Source organism: Hippopotamus amphibius, chromosome 4 (genome assembly GCF_030028045.1).
Source record: "Hippopotamus amphibius kiboko isolate mHipAmp2 chromosome 4, mHipAmp2.hap2, whole genome shotgun sequence".
Classification (NCBI taxonomy): domain Eukaryota; kingdom Metazoa; phylum Chordata; class Mammalia; order Artiodactyla; family Hippopotamidae; genus Hippopotamus; species Hippopotamus amphibius.
In genome coordinates, this window is record NC_080189.1 from 132,304,674 (window position 1) to 132,320,758 (window position 16,085).

The 16,085-nt window shown below is 39.2% G+C and overlaps 1 protein-coding gene across 7 annotated transcripts in view; it reads right to left on the reverse strand.

The window, feature by feature from the left end:
- The window catches only part of NSUN6 (NOP2/Sun RNA methyltransferase 6), a 78,896-nt gene that overhangs the window by 46,775 nt on the left and 16,036 nt on the right, over window positions 1–16,085 (reverse strand). For 6 of the 7 annotated variants that reach the window (XM_057733782.1, XM_057733777.1, XM_057733780.1 and 3 more), the window contains exons 4-6: window positions 14,310–14,419; window positions 13,402–13,555; window positions 1,269–1,350 (exon numbers count right to left, since the gene is read on the reverse strand). In XM_057733782.1, the coding sequence (XP_057589765.1) occupies window positions 1,269–1,350; window positions 13,402–13,555; window positions 14,310–14,419 (346 nt within the window). The remainder of the gene's footprint in view (window positions 1–1,268; window positions 1,351–13,401; window positions 13,556–14,309; window positions 14,420–16,085) is intronic. The other variant, XM_057733783.1, reaches the window with a different exon arrangement.

Here is a 16,085-nt window from a genome sequence, read left to right on the forward strand (position 1 = left end):
AATTCACAATGTGAAGCTTTTGCGTTAGCTGTTCGAAACAGCTACAGATTTGGGGTTGGAAACACTACAAATACAAATACAGTTTCCAACTGCAAATACAGATTTGTAGCTGGAAACACTACTGATTTGGGGATAATGGTTTCCAGAGAGGAAAGGCAAGAGGCATCAAAAAAACAAACAAACAAACAAACACTCATACCCACAAATTTCACCAGGGATTTTCCCAACAAAAGGTATATAATTCTACCTATCTGTAAAGTACCTTCAATAATCACACAGAATGGACAAAGACTACTAGTTGCCTAACCCTGAGACTTACAAGGTAGTCGCCCTCTGAACTACCTCATCTTCACAAGTTAACCAGTTACTGAACATCATTCAGGAAATGGTCCCAGTGTTCTTCAGTTATAGCTGGTGCAGGCTTGTGGTAATATATTCAAAAAGCCCAGCACTGCACGAGATTTAAAAAAAAGGCTGGCGAAGACTACTGAAGAAGATTCTAGACAATCATGTATGATTTTATATTAGGTTATATATCCTAATGGTTTACATCATCACTAATGTGGAATTGGATGAAAACATAAATCTGCTTTTCTATTTCTTCACCACAGAGTTAACCTCTGGGTTTATAAAATTACTTTTGGTTACATACTAAGCAGAGTAGAAAGCAAATGTCATCTACGCTTAGGTTAGAGTTCAGATGCTACTAGCTACCAAATGTACAACCTTATTCAAGAATCCGACCAGACCTGGTCTTCAGTATCTTCATCTTACATTGGTAATAATAATACCACCGCCTAACCAGCAGACTATAACAAATCACAAGTTAATGTACATGAAAGTACATCATGAACTGGACAAGGCCAAACAAGTTACCTGTTATATCGCAACAAATGAGAACCATTTGACCAAAATCTGTTAGCAGTAAACCGTTTGCATCTCACTCAGAGTCACACGTGGAACACTTACATGTGTAGCAAATGCATGCATTACTTAGGGATTAATATGCTGAGACAGAAAGCAATCAGTACAATACACTATTAAAGCACCACTGGACAAAGGAAGGGAGAAAAAGCAGTTAACCATTTGAGAGAAAGAAAAAGTGCTTATAAAGCTTTTTCTTATTACTTAACCAAAGGTGGATCAGAAAATATATACACTACAAAAAAAAAAGTTAATAGAAGTGAAAAAACAAACCCTTAGATTTCAAATAACTCAACGAAGTATGTTTTGATGTCAATAAATATTTTGCTTTTACAAATACTTACCTGTAGAAACAAGTAGCTGGGCAGTACATTGTCAAAGGAGGGGCTAAGATATACTGGTTCCATCATTCTTACTCCTAAACCTCTGAAAAACAGGAAATCTAACATTAGTCAGTATAAATTATACAATCTATACAAACTCCATTACTAGGAATATACTCAAGTAGCATGTCACATATAAGCTGTTCCACCTTTTTAAAACCTTTTTTACTCAATACCAAAATACTTATGAGTATTCCTGTGAATTGTTTCTGAATTTTTAGGCACTGTAGCATAGGCCACTGGGAGCACTGAAAAGGATAAAGTTACATAAAATTTTCATTTAGGCACCACTGCATTTCTTTAGAGATCTGCACAGACTAAAAAGCGAGGACCCTCTGAGTCTTTACTCACTGATGCATCCTCACCTTTCTGGTAACAGGTTTATGGCCAGCGTGATTAGCCTTTCAATTCAACACACATTTTTGTGACATCTTCAGTTTGCTGGCCCTATGCCTGGTACTCGTATGAAAAATAAAAATATATGTAAGAATCACGCTGGGGATAAGTCATGGCAAACGTGCCACACTGCTTCCCTCTCATCTCTCCAGAGTAACTGCCCGGTACCAACACAACCCACGGGATGACCTCTGCTACCTCTGTCCCCTATTGTGAGTGGCAGTGGACCTGCTTGGAGCAGAATGGGCCAGGGCCCAGGATGGCCTGGTGGACAGTGGTCCACTAAGACAAGGGGAGAGAAGGTACACAAGCCCTGTTATAAAAAGCCAAGCATGGCCAGTTGCACAGGCCACACCAGAGAAAGCAAAAAAAAAGGGGAAATCAGTGCTGTTCTGGGGACTGGAGAGGCACAGAAAGAAGTGTGGTCTGGTCATAAAGGCAAAGGAAAGAATCAGGATGTAAATGAGTTACAAGGGTGCAAGCAAAGAACAGAGTCCAGGCAGGGAGAACAAGAAGGGAGCCCGCAGACCCGGCACATAGATAAGCTCAGAGCTTATGAACTGACCTTGGCAGAGAAGCACCTGCATACACGGTCTGTACCCCATGTGATGCAGGTGGGCTAATTTTACTCACAACACTTCCGACACCAAATGTGTGGGGTTCTCTCTTACACCCACCAACTCTCCGCCTCTCTGGACACCAAGCAGGTGTCCTGCAATTCAATTAACTTCTGACACTGCTGGGGTCATCGTCCCAATCCACAGGTTCACTCCAATGAGACTGGCCCGTCCCGGGAGCCAGCTGCACCTCCCAGGCTGCCACCTGGCCTTAGGAACTTGGAGGCTCCCACGACTCCCTCCTAAGCTGCTACAGTTCACTAGCATGACTCACAGAACTCGGGAAAACACTTCACTTATGGTCACCAGTTTATTCTGAAGGATACAACTGGGGAAGAGCCAAGCAGAAGAGATGCATATGGCAAGGCATGGGAGGGGGCTGGGATGCACCACCCTCCCCGCACCTAGGTGTGTTCGCCAACCTGGAAGCCATCCAAGCCCCTTGGTTAGTGGTTTTTAGGGTGGTTTCATGACACAGGCACGACTGACGACATCATGGGCCACTGGCGATCAGCTCAATCTCCAGTCCCTCTCTCTTCCCTGGGGGTGGGACTGCAAGCGCCAACCTTCTAATCCCGTGCTTGGCTGCTCTGGCCAACAGCTCCCATCCTGAAGCTGTCTGGGGGATACGAAAGCACTCTTATCATTCCTGAGGTTCCAAGGGCTTTAGGAGCCGTATGCCAGCAACCTGTGACGAAGATCAATTTATGTATTTCTTATGACGCCACAGCAGACTAAGTTTACGCTGACCTTCAAGAGTGAAATAATTTCTGCAGATATTTGTGGACTGTCACTACAGTGGGTCTGACTACACATGTTAACTCCTCCTCTTCTTCCCATGCCTTGTACTCTCACTGATTTAACACATGGTATCTCCAAATCTGCACCTTTAATCAGTGTTAAGACTCTCACCCTTGCTCCAGTCAGGATCAAATCAAACCACTTCCTAGTTAAACAGTTCCTTCCCTTGAGCAGAAAATACACAAAAGAAACTTTTGAAATGTCACTGCCTCACATTCAAGAGTCAGTCCTTTGTTGAGACAACTGGGGCACTTACCTTGATCAACACCTTGTCCCCACCCCCAGTACTGAATGCTCTGAATGATCACTCCTCCATAATTTAAGTGACGCTGACCTGCAGAACTCCAGTCCTCTGCAAAATACTGAAACTAAACACTTACAAACCTGTCATCCTAATCCAGTTCCCACCAGTGCTTCAAGTTCTGGTTCCCCTTGGACTATCTCCCTCCGCACTAGAATGTCCATCTGTACCGTATTTAATTTAAAATAACATGACGAGGGACTTCCCTGGTGGCACAGTGGTTAAGAATCCGCCTGCCAATGCAGGGGACACAGGTTTGATCCCTGGTCCAGGAAAATGCCACATGCCACAGAGCAGCTAAGCCCATGAGCCACAACTACTTGAGCCTGCACTCTACAGCCCATGAGCCACAACTACTAAAGCCCTCGTGCCACAATTACTGAAGCCTGCATGCCTAAAGCCCATGCTCCGCAACAAGAGAAGCCACCACAATGAGATACCCGGTCACTGCAACTAAGAGTAGCCCCTGCTAGCAGCAACTAGAGGAAGCAACAAAGACCCAACACAGCCAAAAATAAGTAAATTTAAAAAAATAAAATAAATAAAATAACATGACAAAGAATAATTTAAGCCAGTTATTGTCCAGGTATGGGCTTACGTGTTTCCTTGAAAACTATTTCTGTAGCATGTATCTCCATGGAATAATGCTAAATATAAAACCTCAAGAGGGACTCCCCTTGGTGGCGCAGTGGTAAAGAATCTGCCTGCCAATGCAGGGGACACAGGTTCGAGCCCTGCCCTGGGAGGATTCCACATGCCACAGAGCAACTAAGCCCATGCGCCACAACTATTGAGCCTGTGCTCTAGAGCCCGTGAGCCACAACTACTGAGCCCATGTGCCACAACTATTGAAGCCCACATGCCTAGGGCCTGTGTTCCACAAGAGAAGCCACTACAATGAGGAGCCTGCGCACCACAACAAAGAGTAACCCCCGCTCGCAGTAACTAGAGAAAGCCCATGTGCAGCAATGAAGACCCAACACAGCCAATAAATAAATAAATAAATTTATTTAAAAAACCTCACGGGATAAACCATCTGTTGGTAAACTCATCTATCTCTGAGTCTGCTAATGATTCAACTCAGCTGGCACTCAAGAAACCAAAGGGCACAAATTCACTAACTGCAACAAACATACTGCTAGTAGAGTTGGTCCTAAAGTTTTAAAAGAATATAAATAATAAGTAGTATATAAATGTAGCATTTCTTCATTGTGCAAGCATGCTTTTTCTCACACAGGCAGAGAAAGAAATCATAACGGCCTACCTGAATGCTGAGTTTAAATAACAACAGTTTCTTAGTTTCCTGACAAGACGGTGAAGTAGAAGGACCTGAGCTCACCTCCTCTCATGAAAACACCAAAATCAAAACCAACTGCTGAACAACCATTGACAAAAAAGGACCAGAACCTACCAATAAAGATATTTTGTTTCCAAAGACAAATAAGAAGCCACAACAACACAGCAGATGGGGCACATTCATGATACAATCAAATCCCATATCCGCCCCCTGGGTGGGGAACCCAGAAACTGGAAACTAATTAAACCACAGAAGTTCCACGAGAGTGAGAGTTCTGACCCCTCATCAGACTCCCTAGTCTGGGGGGGTCTAGCATCAAGAGGAGGAGACAACAGAGCATTTGGCTTTAAAGGCCAGTGGGGCTTGAGCACAGGAACTCCACAGGACTGAGGGAAACACAAATGCCACTCTTGGAGGGCACACACAAGGTCTCATGCACACCAGGACACAGGGGAAAAGCCTTGACTTCATAGGACCCTGGGCCAGACCTACCTGCTGGTCTTAGAGGGTCTCCTGGGGAGACAGAGGCACCTGTGGCTCACTGTGGGGACAAGGACACTGGTGACAGAGGTACTGGGGAGTACTCATGGGCATGAGCTCTCCTGGAGTCTGCCATTTTGATGCCAAGACCTGACCCCACCCAACAGCCCTTAGGACACAGTGCTGGGATGCCTCAGGCCAAAACACCAAGAGGGCAAGAATACAGCCCCACCCATCAGCAGAGAGACTACTAAAGGCTTCCTGAGTCCATAGCCACCTCTAAACACAACACCTGACATGTCCTACCTACCAGAGGAATAAGACCGAGCTCCACCCACCAGTGGGCAGGCACTAGTCCCTCCTACCAGGAAGCCTGCACAAGCCTCTCAGACCAGCTGCACCAACCAGGGGGCAGACACCAGAAACAAGAGGAGCTACAACCCTGCAGCCTGTGGGATTGCAAACAGAGACAGTCAGACAAAGTGAGACAATAGACGAAAACGCTCCAAACGAAGGAAAGAGATAAAACACCAGAATAACAACTAAGTGAAGCAGAGATAGAAAAAGAATTCATAGTAATGACAGTGAAGATGATACAAGATTTCGGAAAAAGAATGGAGGCACAGACCAAGGAGATACAAGAAACGTTTAAGAAAGAGCAAATAAATTTAAACAACAGAGTTGAACAATACAATTGAAATGAAAAATACACTAGAAGGAATCAACAGAAGAATAAATGAGGAAGGAAAATGGATAGGTGAGCTGGAAGACAGAACGGTATAAAGCACTGCCATGGAACAGAATAAAGAAGAAAGAATGAAAAGAAATGAGAACAGTTTAAGAGACCTCTGGGACATTAAAAACACCAACATTCACATTCTAGGGGTTGCAGAAGAAGAGAGAAAGAAAGGACCTGAAAAAAAATTTGAAGAGATGACAGCTGAAAATTTCCCTAACATGAGAAAGGAAACAGTCACCCAAGTCTAGGAAGTGCAGAGTCTCAGACAGAATAAACCCAAGAAGGAGCACTCCAAGAAACATATTAATCAAATTGCCAAAAATTAAAGACAAAGAGAAAATATTAAAAGCAGCAAGGGAAAAACAACAAACAAAATACAAGGGAATCCCCATAAGGTTATCAGCTGATTTTTTAGCAGAAACTCTGCAGGCCAGAGAGAGTGGCATGATATATTTAAAGCAATGAAAGAGAAAAACCTAAAATGAAGAATACTCTACTCAGCAAGACTCTTGTTCAGATTTCATGGAGAAATCAAAATCTAAAAGAATTCAGCACCACCAAAAGAGCTTTACAAACAATGTGAAAGGAACTTCTCTAGATGGAAAAGAAAAGGCCACAACTAGAAACAAGAAAATTACAAATAGAAAAGCTCACCAGTAAAGGCAAACATAAAGTAAAGGTAGGAAATCATCCACACACAAATATGATATCAAAACTAGAAACTGTGAGAAGAGGAGAGTACAAATGAAGGAGATAGGAAATGCACTGAAAATTAAGAGACCAGCAACTTAAAACAATCTTGTATATATATAGACTGCTGTATCAGAACCTCATGGGAACCACAAACCAAAAATCTACAATAGACACACACACAAAAGAAAAAGCAATCCAAACACTACATTAAAGATGGTCATCAAATCACAAGAGAAAAGCACAAAAGAAGAAGGGAAGAAAAAAGACCTACAGAAACAAATCCAAAACAGGTAACAAAACGGCAATAAGAACATACAGATAACTACTACCTTAAATGTAAATGGATTAAATGCTCCAACCAAAAGACAAAGACTGGCTGAATGGACACAGAAACAAGATTCATATATGTGCTGTCTGTAAGAGACCCATGCAGATCTAGGGGCACACACAGACTGAAAGTGAGGGGATGGAAAAAGACATTCCATGCAAATGTAAATCAAAAGAAAGCTGGAGTAGAATACTCACACCAGACAAAATTGACTTTAAAATAAAGACAAACAGATTTGTGGTTGCCAAGGGGAAGAAAGGGTGGGGGAGGGATGGACTGTGAGTTTGGGAATTAGCAGATGAAAACTATTATACAGAGAATGAATAAACAACAAGATCCTACTGTATAGTACAGGAACTATATTCAATATCCTGTGATAAACCATAATGGAAAAGAACATGGAAAAGAATATATATACATACACACACATATATATACACATATACACACACACATATATATACATCCCAATCACTGTTATACAGTAAAAATTAACACAACATTGTAAATCAACTATACTTAAATTTAAAACATAAAATAAATAATAAAATAAAGACTGTTACAAGAGATAAAGGACACTACATAATGATCAAGGGATCAATCCAAGAAGATATAACAATCGTAAATATATATGCCAACACTGGAGCACCACAATATATAAGGTAAATGCTAACAGCCATAAAAGGAGAAATTGACAATAACACAATAATACTGGGGGACTTTAACACCCCACTTTCATCAACAGACAGAAAATCAATAAGGAAAAACAGGCCTTAAATGACACATTAAACCAGATGGACTTGATTGATATTTATAAAGCATTCCACCCAAAAGCAGCAGAATACACATTCTGTTCAAGTGCACATGGAACACTCTGCAGGACAGATCACATGCTGGGCCATAAAGCAAGCCTCAGGAAATTTAAGAAAACTGAAACCAAATCAAGCATCTTTTCCAACCACAGCACTATGAGATTAGAAGTCAATTACAAGAAAAAAACTGTAAAAACACAAATATGTGGAGACTAAACAATATGTTACTAAACAACCAATGGATCACTGTAGAAATCAAAGGAAATCAAAAAATATCTAGAGACAAATGAAAACAAAAGCACGAAGATCTATGGGACACATAAAAAGCAGTTCTAAGAGGGAAGTTTATAGCAATACAATCTCACCTCAGGAAACAAGAAAAATCTCAAATAAACAACCTAACCTTACACCTAAAGCAACTAGAGAAATAAGAACAAAACGCAAAGTTAAAAGAAGGAAAGAAATCATAAAGATCAGAGCAGAAATAAATGAAACAGAGACGAAGAAAACAATAGAAAAGATCAATGAAACTAAAAGCTGGTTCCTTGAAAAGATAAACAAAACTGATAAACCTTTGCCAAACTCATCAAGAAAAAGAGGGAGAGTGGTCAGATCAATAAAATTAGAAATGAAAAAGGAGAAGCTACAATGGATACCACAGAAATGCAAAGGATCATAAGAGACTACTACAAGCAATTACATGCCAATAAAATAGAAAACCTAGAAGAAATGGACAAATTCCTATAAAGGTACAATCTCTCAGGGCTGAACCAGGAAGAAACAGAAAATATGAACACATCAGTCACAAGTACTGAAATTGAAAGTGTGATTAAATAACTCCCAACAAACAAAAGTCCAGGAGCAGATGGCATCACAGGTAAATTCTACCAAACATTTAGTTAACACCTAACCTTCTGAAACTCTTCCAAAAAACTGCAGAGGAAAGAACACTCCCAGGCTCACTCTACAAGGCCACCATCACCCTGATACTAAAACCAGACAGAAATACCACCAAAAAAGGAAGAAAATTACAGGCCAATATCACTGGTGAACAAACACTCAAAAATCCTGAACAAAATACTAGCAAACCAAATCCAACAATACATTAAAAGGAACAGGGACTTCCCTGGTGCTGCAGTGGTTAAGAATTCGCCTGCCAATACAGGGGACACAGGTTCAATCCTTCCTCCAGGAAGATCCCACATGCTGTGGAGCAACTAAGCCCATGTGCCATAACTACTGAGCCTGTGCTCTAGAGCCTGTGAGCCACAACTATTGAGCCTGCATGCCACAACTTCTGAAGCCTGCACACCTAGATCCTGTGCTCTGCAACAAGAAAGCCACCACAATGAGAAGCCCATGCACCACAACAAAGAGTAGCCCCCACTAGCCACAACTAAAGAAAGCCCGCATGCAGCAACAAAGACCCAATGCAGTCAATAAATAAATAAATTTATTTTAAAAAATAAATGAATAGAAAATAAAAGGATCATACCATGATCAAGTGGGACTTATCATGGTGTGGCAAGATTTTTCAACATCTGCAAATCAATCAGTGTGATACACCACATTAACAAATTGAAGAATAAAAATCATATGATCGGGCTTCCTAGGTGGCACAGTGGTTAAGACTCCGCCTGCCAATGCAGGGGACACAGGTTCGAACCCTGCTCCAGGAAGATACCACATGCCGTGGAGCAACTAAGCCTGTGTGCCACAACTACTGAGCTTACGCTTTAGAGCCTGTGAGCCACAACTATTGAGCTCATGTGCTGCAACTACTGAAGCCCACACGCCTAGAGCCTGTGCTCCGCAACAAGAGAAGCCACAGCAATGAGGAGCCCGCGCACCACAATGAAGAGTAGCCCCCACTCACCACAACTAAAGAAAGCCCATGCACAGCAAAAAAAGACCCAACACAGCCAATAAAATAAATTTATAAAAATATATTAAAAAATCATATGATCATCTCAATAGATACAGGAAAGGCTTTGACAAAATTCAACACCCATTTATGATAAAAACTCTCCAGAAAGTGGGCACAGAGGAAACATACTTCAACATAATAAAGGCCACATATGACAAACCCACAGCTAACATCATTCTCAACAGTGAAAAGCTGAAGGCATTTTCTCTAAGATCAGTAACAAGATAAGGATATCCACTCTCACAACTTTTATTCAACATAGTTTTGGAAGTCCTAGCCATTGCAATCAAAGAAGAAAAATAAATAAATAAAAGGAATCCAAATTGGAAAAGAAGAAGTAAAACTGCCCCTGTTTGCAGGTGACATGATACTATTCATAGAAAATCCTAAAGATGCTACCAGTAAACTACTAGAGCTCATCAATGAATTCGGTAAAGTTGTAGGATACAAAATTAATACACCAAAATCTCTTGCATTCCTATACACTAACAACAAAAGATCAGAAAGAGAAATTAAGGAAACAATCCCATTTATCATTGCAACAAAAACAGTAACACACCTAGAAATAAACCTACCCAAGGAGGCAAAAGACCTGTACTCTAAAAACTACACAACACTGATGAAAGAAATCAAAGATGACACAACTCATGCTCTTGGGTTGGAAGAATCAATACTGTGAAAATGACTATACTACCCAAGGCAATCTACAGATTCAGTGCAATCCCTATCAAATTACCAATGGCATTTTTTACAGAACCATAACAGTAAACTTTAAAATTTGTATGGAAACACAGAAAACCCCAAATAGCCAAACCAATTCTGAGAAAGAAAAACAAAGCTGGAGGAATCAGACACTTTAACTTCAGACTATACTACAAAGCTACAGTCATCAAAACAGCATGGTACTGGTACAAAGACAGACTTATACATCAAGGGAACAGGAAAGAAAGCCCAGAAATAAACCCAAGCACCTATGGTCAATTAACCTATGACAAAGGAGGCAAGACAGTACAATGGAGAAAATGCAGTCTCTTCACTAATGGTGCTGGGAATACTGGAGAGCTACATGTAAAAGAATGAAATTAGAACATTTTCTAACACCATATACAAAAATAAACTCAAAATGGGTCAAAGACTTAAATATAAGACCAGATACCATAAAACTCTTAGAGGAAAACACAGGAAGAACACGCTTTGACATAAATCACAGCAATATCTTTGTGGATTCACCACCTAATGAAAATAAAAACAAAAATAAACAAATGGGACCTAATAAAACTCAAAAGCTTCTGCGCAGCAAAGGAAACCACAAACAAAATGAAAAGCCATCCCACAGAAAGGGAGAAAATATCTGCAAATGATGCAACCGACATGGGATTAATCTCCAAAATATACAGCTCATACAGCTCTATATCAAAAAACAAACAATCCATTCAAAAAATAGGAAAACTTACAGACATTCCTCCAAAGAAGGCATACCAATGGCCATGAAAAGATGCTCAACATCACTAATTACTAGAGAAATGCAAATCAAAAGTACAGTGAGGCATCACCTCACACCAGTCAGAATGGCCATCAACAAAAGGTCTACAAATGACAAATGCTGGAGAGGATGTGGAGAAAAGGGAACCCTCCTACACTGCTGGTGGGACTACAAATTGGTACAACCACTATGGAGAACAGTATGGAGGTTCCTTAAAAACTAAAAACAGAACTATCATATGATCCCACAATCCCACTCCTGGGCATATATCCAGAAAAGACAAGAACTCTAATATGAAAAGATACATGCACCCTAATACTCATAGCAGCACTATTTACAACAGCCAAGACATGGAAGCAACCTAAATGTCCACTGACAGAGGAATGGATAAAGAAGATGTGGTACATATATACAATGGAATATTACTCAGCCATAAAAAGAATGAAATACTGCCATTTGCAGCAACATGGATGGACATACAGATTATCATACTAAGTGAAGTCAGACAGAGAAAGACATATATGATATCACTTATATGTGGATATCTAAAAAAATGATACAAATGAACTTATTTACAAAACAGAAACAGACTCACAGACTTAGAGAACTTATGCTTACCAGAGGGGAAGGGTGTGGGGGAGGACAGACTGGGAGATCGGATTTAACACATACACACTACTATATATAAAATAATCAACAAGGACCTACTGCACAGCACAAGGCAACTCTACTCAATACTCTCTAATAATCTATATGGGAAAAGAATCTGAAAAAGAATAGATATGTGAATGTGTATAATTAAATCACTTTGCTCTACACCTGAAACTAACACAACATTGTAAATCAACTATATTCCAATAAAAACTAAAAAGTTTTTTAAAAATCAACAGTTTCTTGAAAGATGGCTGCGTCCTACTCCCACCAACAAAGAAAACAGTACTCAAAAGTCTGTGGACCCAGTTACTGGAACCACCATGTCAAATAAGAGGATGAAGCATGTACCAATGATAATGAACTGAAGGAAACAGTCAAACTATCAACTCCCTAGTACAGACCCAAAAGTTAACACATGAGATGTATGCATAATCTTCAGAAGGCCTTCCCAGGAGAAGAAAATATTTGTTCTTGGCCATTTGGAAAGTACTGCTAGCTCTAGGTGGAGGGAATAGCCTATTTCTTTAGAAGAATTAATTTCAACTATAAATCCAAATTGCTTTATTATACAAAACTGTCCCAGGAATCAGGGATGTAGCTCTGTCCTAGATGGATAAATTCACAGCTTTCAGTGTGTTTCCACCAACTGTCAACTTTGGAATAACTGAGCTGTCCACAGAATTCCTAAAGCATCCTGAAAACACTAAGCAAAATAAGACACAAATGAACCGATCTACAAAACAGAAACAGACTCACAGACATAGAGAAGAGACCTGTGGTTGCCAAGGGGGATGGGGTTGGGGAAGGAGTGGATTGGGAGTTTGGGATTAGCAGATGTAAGCTATTACATATAGGATGGATAAACAACAAGGTCCTTCTGTATAGCACAGGGAACTATATCCAATATCCTGTGATAAATCATAATGGAAAAGAATATGAAAAAGAATATATATACATATATGTATAACTGAGTCACTTTGCCATAGAGCAGAAGTTAACACAACATTGTAAATCATCAATTTAAAAGAATTATAAGAAACTGGATTGTCCACAGATTTAATTTACTCAGTACCTGTAGCAACCAGAGATGACTTTAAACTACCTTGGATTTTAATTTGGTGTGAGTAAATCCAAACATTAATTTTTGACCACAAGTATTCATGTCAGTACTGGCTTTATGGTAAATTTTTTAGTTAAATTTTTTTTCTTTTTAATATTAAAACCATAAGCTTTTCTTTTCACACAGACTGTTAAAAAAGATCTGGAGAGGTCATCTAATTCATCCTTTATCAAGATAAGTAATGTTTTCCAAAGATGCAAAACTTTTCAAATTAATATACAATAGGCTCTTCCATCTGAGCATTTACTCTTTTACCTAAAAGCATATTCTCTCCCCCCACCCTCCGCCAAATAGCAATATGGGCTAAACAAGTATTTTCCAGTTGAACTTATACCAAAAAAAATAATTCATTTAATGCAACTAGACAAATTTTTTACATTGTTTTTCATTTTCTTTGAACCAAAAAAAGGATGCTTATTTCCCCCAAACAGCATGTGCTGACATACTTCAGTTCACACAGCCTGCTGAAGATCTCTCTGCGGCTCAGTTCAGAAATCCCATTTCCAAGAAATATTTTTGTTCCATCAAATTCTTTGGCTCCTTTCTTACATGTGCCTTTAATATCAGAGTACACGGAAACAACATCTCCACGTTTCATAACTAGAGAGAGAAGAAAATCATATCACACTGATCTATCTGCAGAATAGTGAAAGTTCTTTAAGCTTTAAGTCTTTAAGCTTTAAGACTGGGGACATGTGGGAGCATCAGTAGTGGGCGTAAAGCAGTCTAACTCCCCTCACTGTCTCACTCTAACCCCTGATAGAAAATGTAACTTTTTACTTTCAAATGTTTGCCAACAATAAATCTTATTGATGATTTTTATTTCTAGGAAAATAAAGATACAGAATAGTCTTCAAAACATCTGACCTCAACTGGAAGTCTTTAGCTGAGCAGAAAAGGAAGGATATCTTCTATCAAAATTATTTTCCCCAAACCTAACATTCCATAAAAGAGAAATTGAGAATACTGAGTTTCATCCCAGTATTAAGATTCCAGGCTCTGAATGTTCCCTCACAAATAACAGGACAAGCAACCTGAGGTTTTAGGGCAACAGAATAAAGAATACAAAATAAAATTTCACTGACATCTTACGCTGTATTCATCAGTCATGAGCCTCTAAACATCACCACACAAGTCCTCAAATGGAATAAAAGAAATGGGCAGAAAACCCACATGCCTAACTTGTTAGTCCTTATCAGATTCACCCCTAAACTGGCTACACTAAATGCAAAACTTGGAAAATGTCTTTATTAAAGTAAATCTGAAATTCATCTGAGTGATGATTTAATGAATTTTCCATTTCCACACAAATTTTAGCGGCTTTTTTACAGAGAAACCTAAACACTATACGCACATGTTGAGGCTGACACAATTCCTGGAACATAGACGTGGCCTCCCCGTAGCACCGCACTGCCACACTGGGCTCCAACGAGGACTTCACAGGGCTGTTGTTTTATATTCTTCCTACGGACGCAAGATGGGAGCAAGTGAACAGAGTGATACACTCCAGCACCTACCAACCTTCTCAGTGTTTCCATCTGAACCCTAAGTAAACAACCTCTTCTGTCTTGATTGTCCCAAGGGAATGCCACTAATGAATGAGAAAAAGAAAGCTGAAAAAAGGAAGATAAATACAGAAGAAATAGTTTTTTAAAAAATTACAAAGATGGGCACTTAAGAAAAAGAAAATAGAAAGAGGATCCCAGTGCAAGTTAGTGAGTAGCACCAAAAACTGCTTCATCAAATACAACAAACTAGTGAATGTAACAAAAAAGAAGCAGGCCCACAGATATAGAGACCAAACTAGTGGTTACCAGTGATGAGAGGGAAGTGGGGAGGGGCAAGACAGGAGCAGGGGATTAAGAGGTACAAACTATTATGTATAAAATCAGCTTCAAGGATCTATTATACAATACAGGGAATAGAGCCAATATTTTTTTCTCTATTGAAGTATAATTGATTTATAATGTTGAGTTAGTTTCAGGTGTACAGCAAAGTGATTCAGTTTTTTATATATATATATATAAATATATATTTATATGTGTAATATTTACATATATAATTATATTTATATATAAATGTATATATTTATATAACAAATATAATTTATATAAATATTATATAAATATAAATATTATATAAATATATATAATATAATCTTTTTCAGATTCTTTTCCCACATAGGTTATTATAAGATACTGAATAGAGTTCCCTGTGCTATACAGTAGGGCCTTGCTGTTTATCTATTTTATATATAGTAGTGTCTATCTGTTCATCCCATAGTCCTAATTTATCCCTTCCCCCCCACCTTTCCCCTTTGGCAACCATAAATTTGTTTTCTATGTCTAAGTCTATTTCCATTTTATAAAGTTCATTTGTATCATTTTTTTTAGATTCCACATATAAGTGATATCATATGGCATTTGTCTTTCTCTTTCTCACTTCACTTAGTATGATAATCTCTAGGTCCATCAATGTTGCTGCAAATGGCATTATTTCAGCAAAACAGCCAACAGTATAGCCAATATTTTATAACTATAAATGGAGCATAACCTTTAAAATTGTGAATCACTATATTGCACACCTCTGACTTGTACATCAACTATATCTCAATTTTTTAAAAAAATTAGACAGGAGTGAGGTCACAGGAAATGACACACAGGGTAGAACAGAAAGTCACACCTAGGGGCCCAGGCTGGTGTCTGCCATCACCAGGTCTGATGTGTTTTGTGTTAGAAAGGACATGATCAAGTGTTTATATTCTAATCACCCAATGAAGCTTTATGTGGATTAGAGTCACAACCCCCAAAGGGGAGAAAAAAACTGCTTCATCATTTAACAAGCATTACTGTTTCATAATAGCATTAGGAGAGAAGAGAAATAAAGCCCCTGCCTTCAAAGACTAAAACCGACAACGTAAGAGGAATTCAAAAACATTTCTAAAGTGGTAGATTGCTGCACAGGACAAAGATAAGTCTTTTTTTTCTTCCTTTGCTATCTGACTTTGAGTTTTCTCTAATTTCTCACCTCCTGGCCATTTTTAAATCACTGAAGCCTGGGTATCATTTCTAACACTCAAAGCAGACTTTTTCATAGGTAGGGGGTGCATATTTGATTACCCCAAATGTTT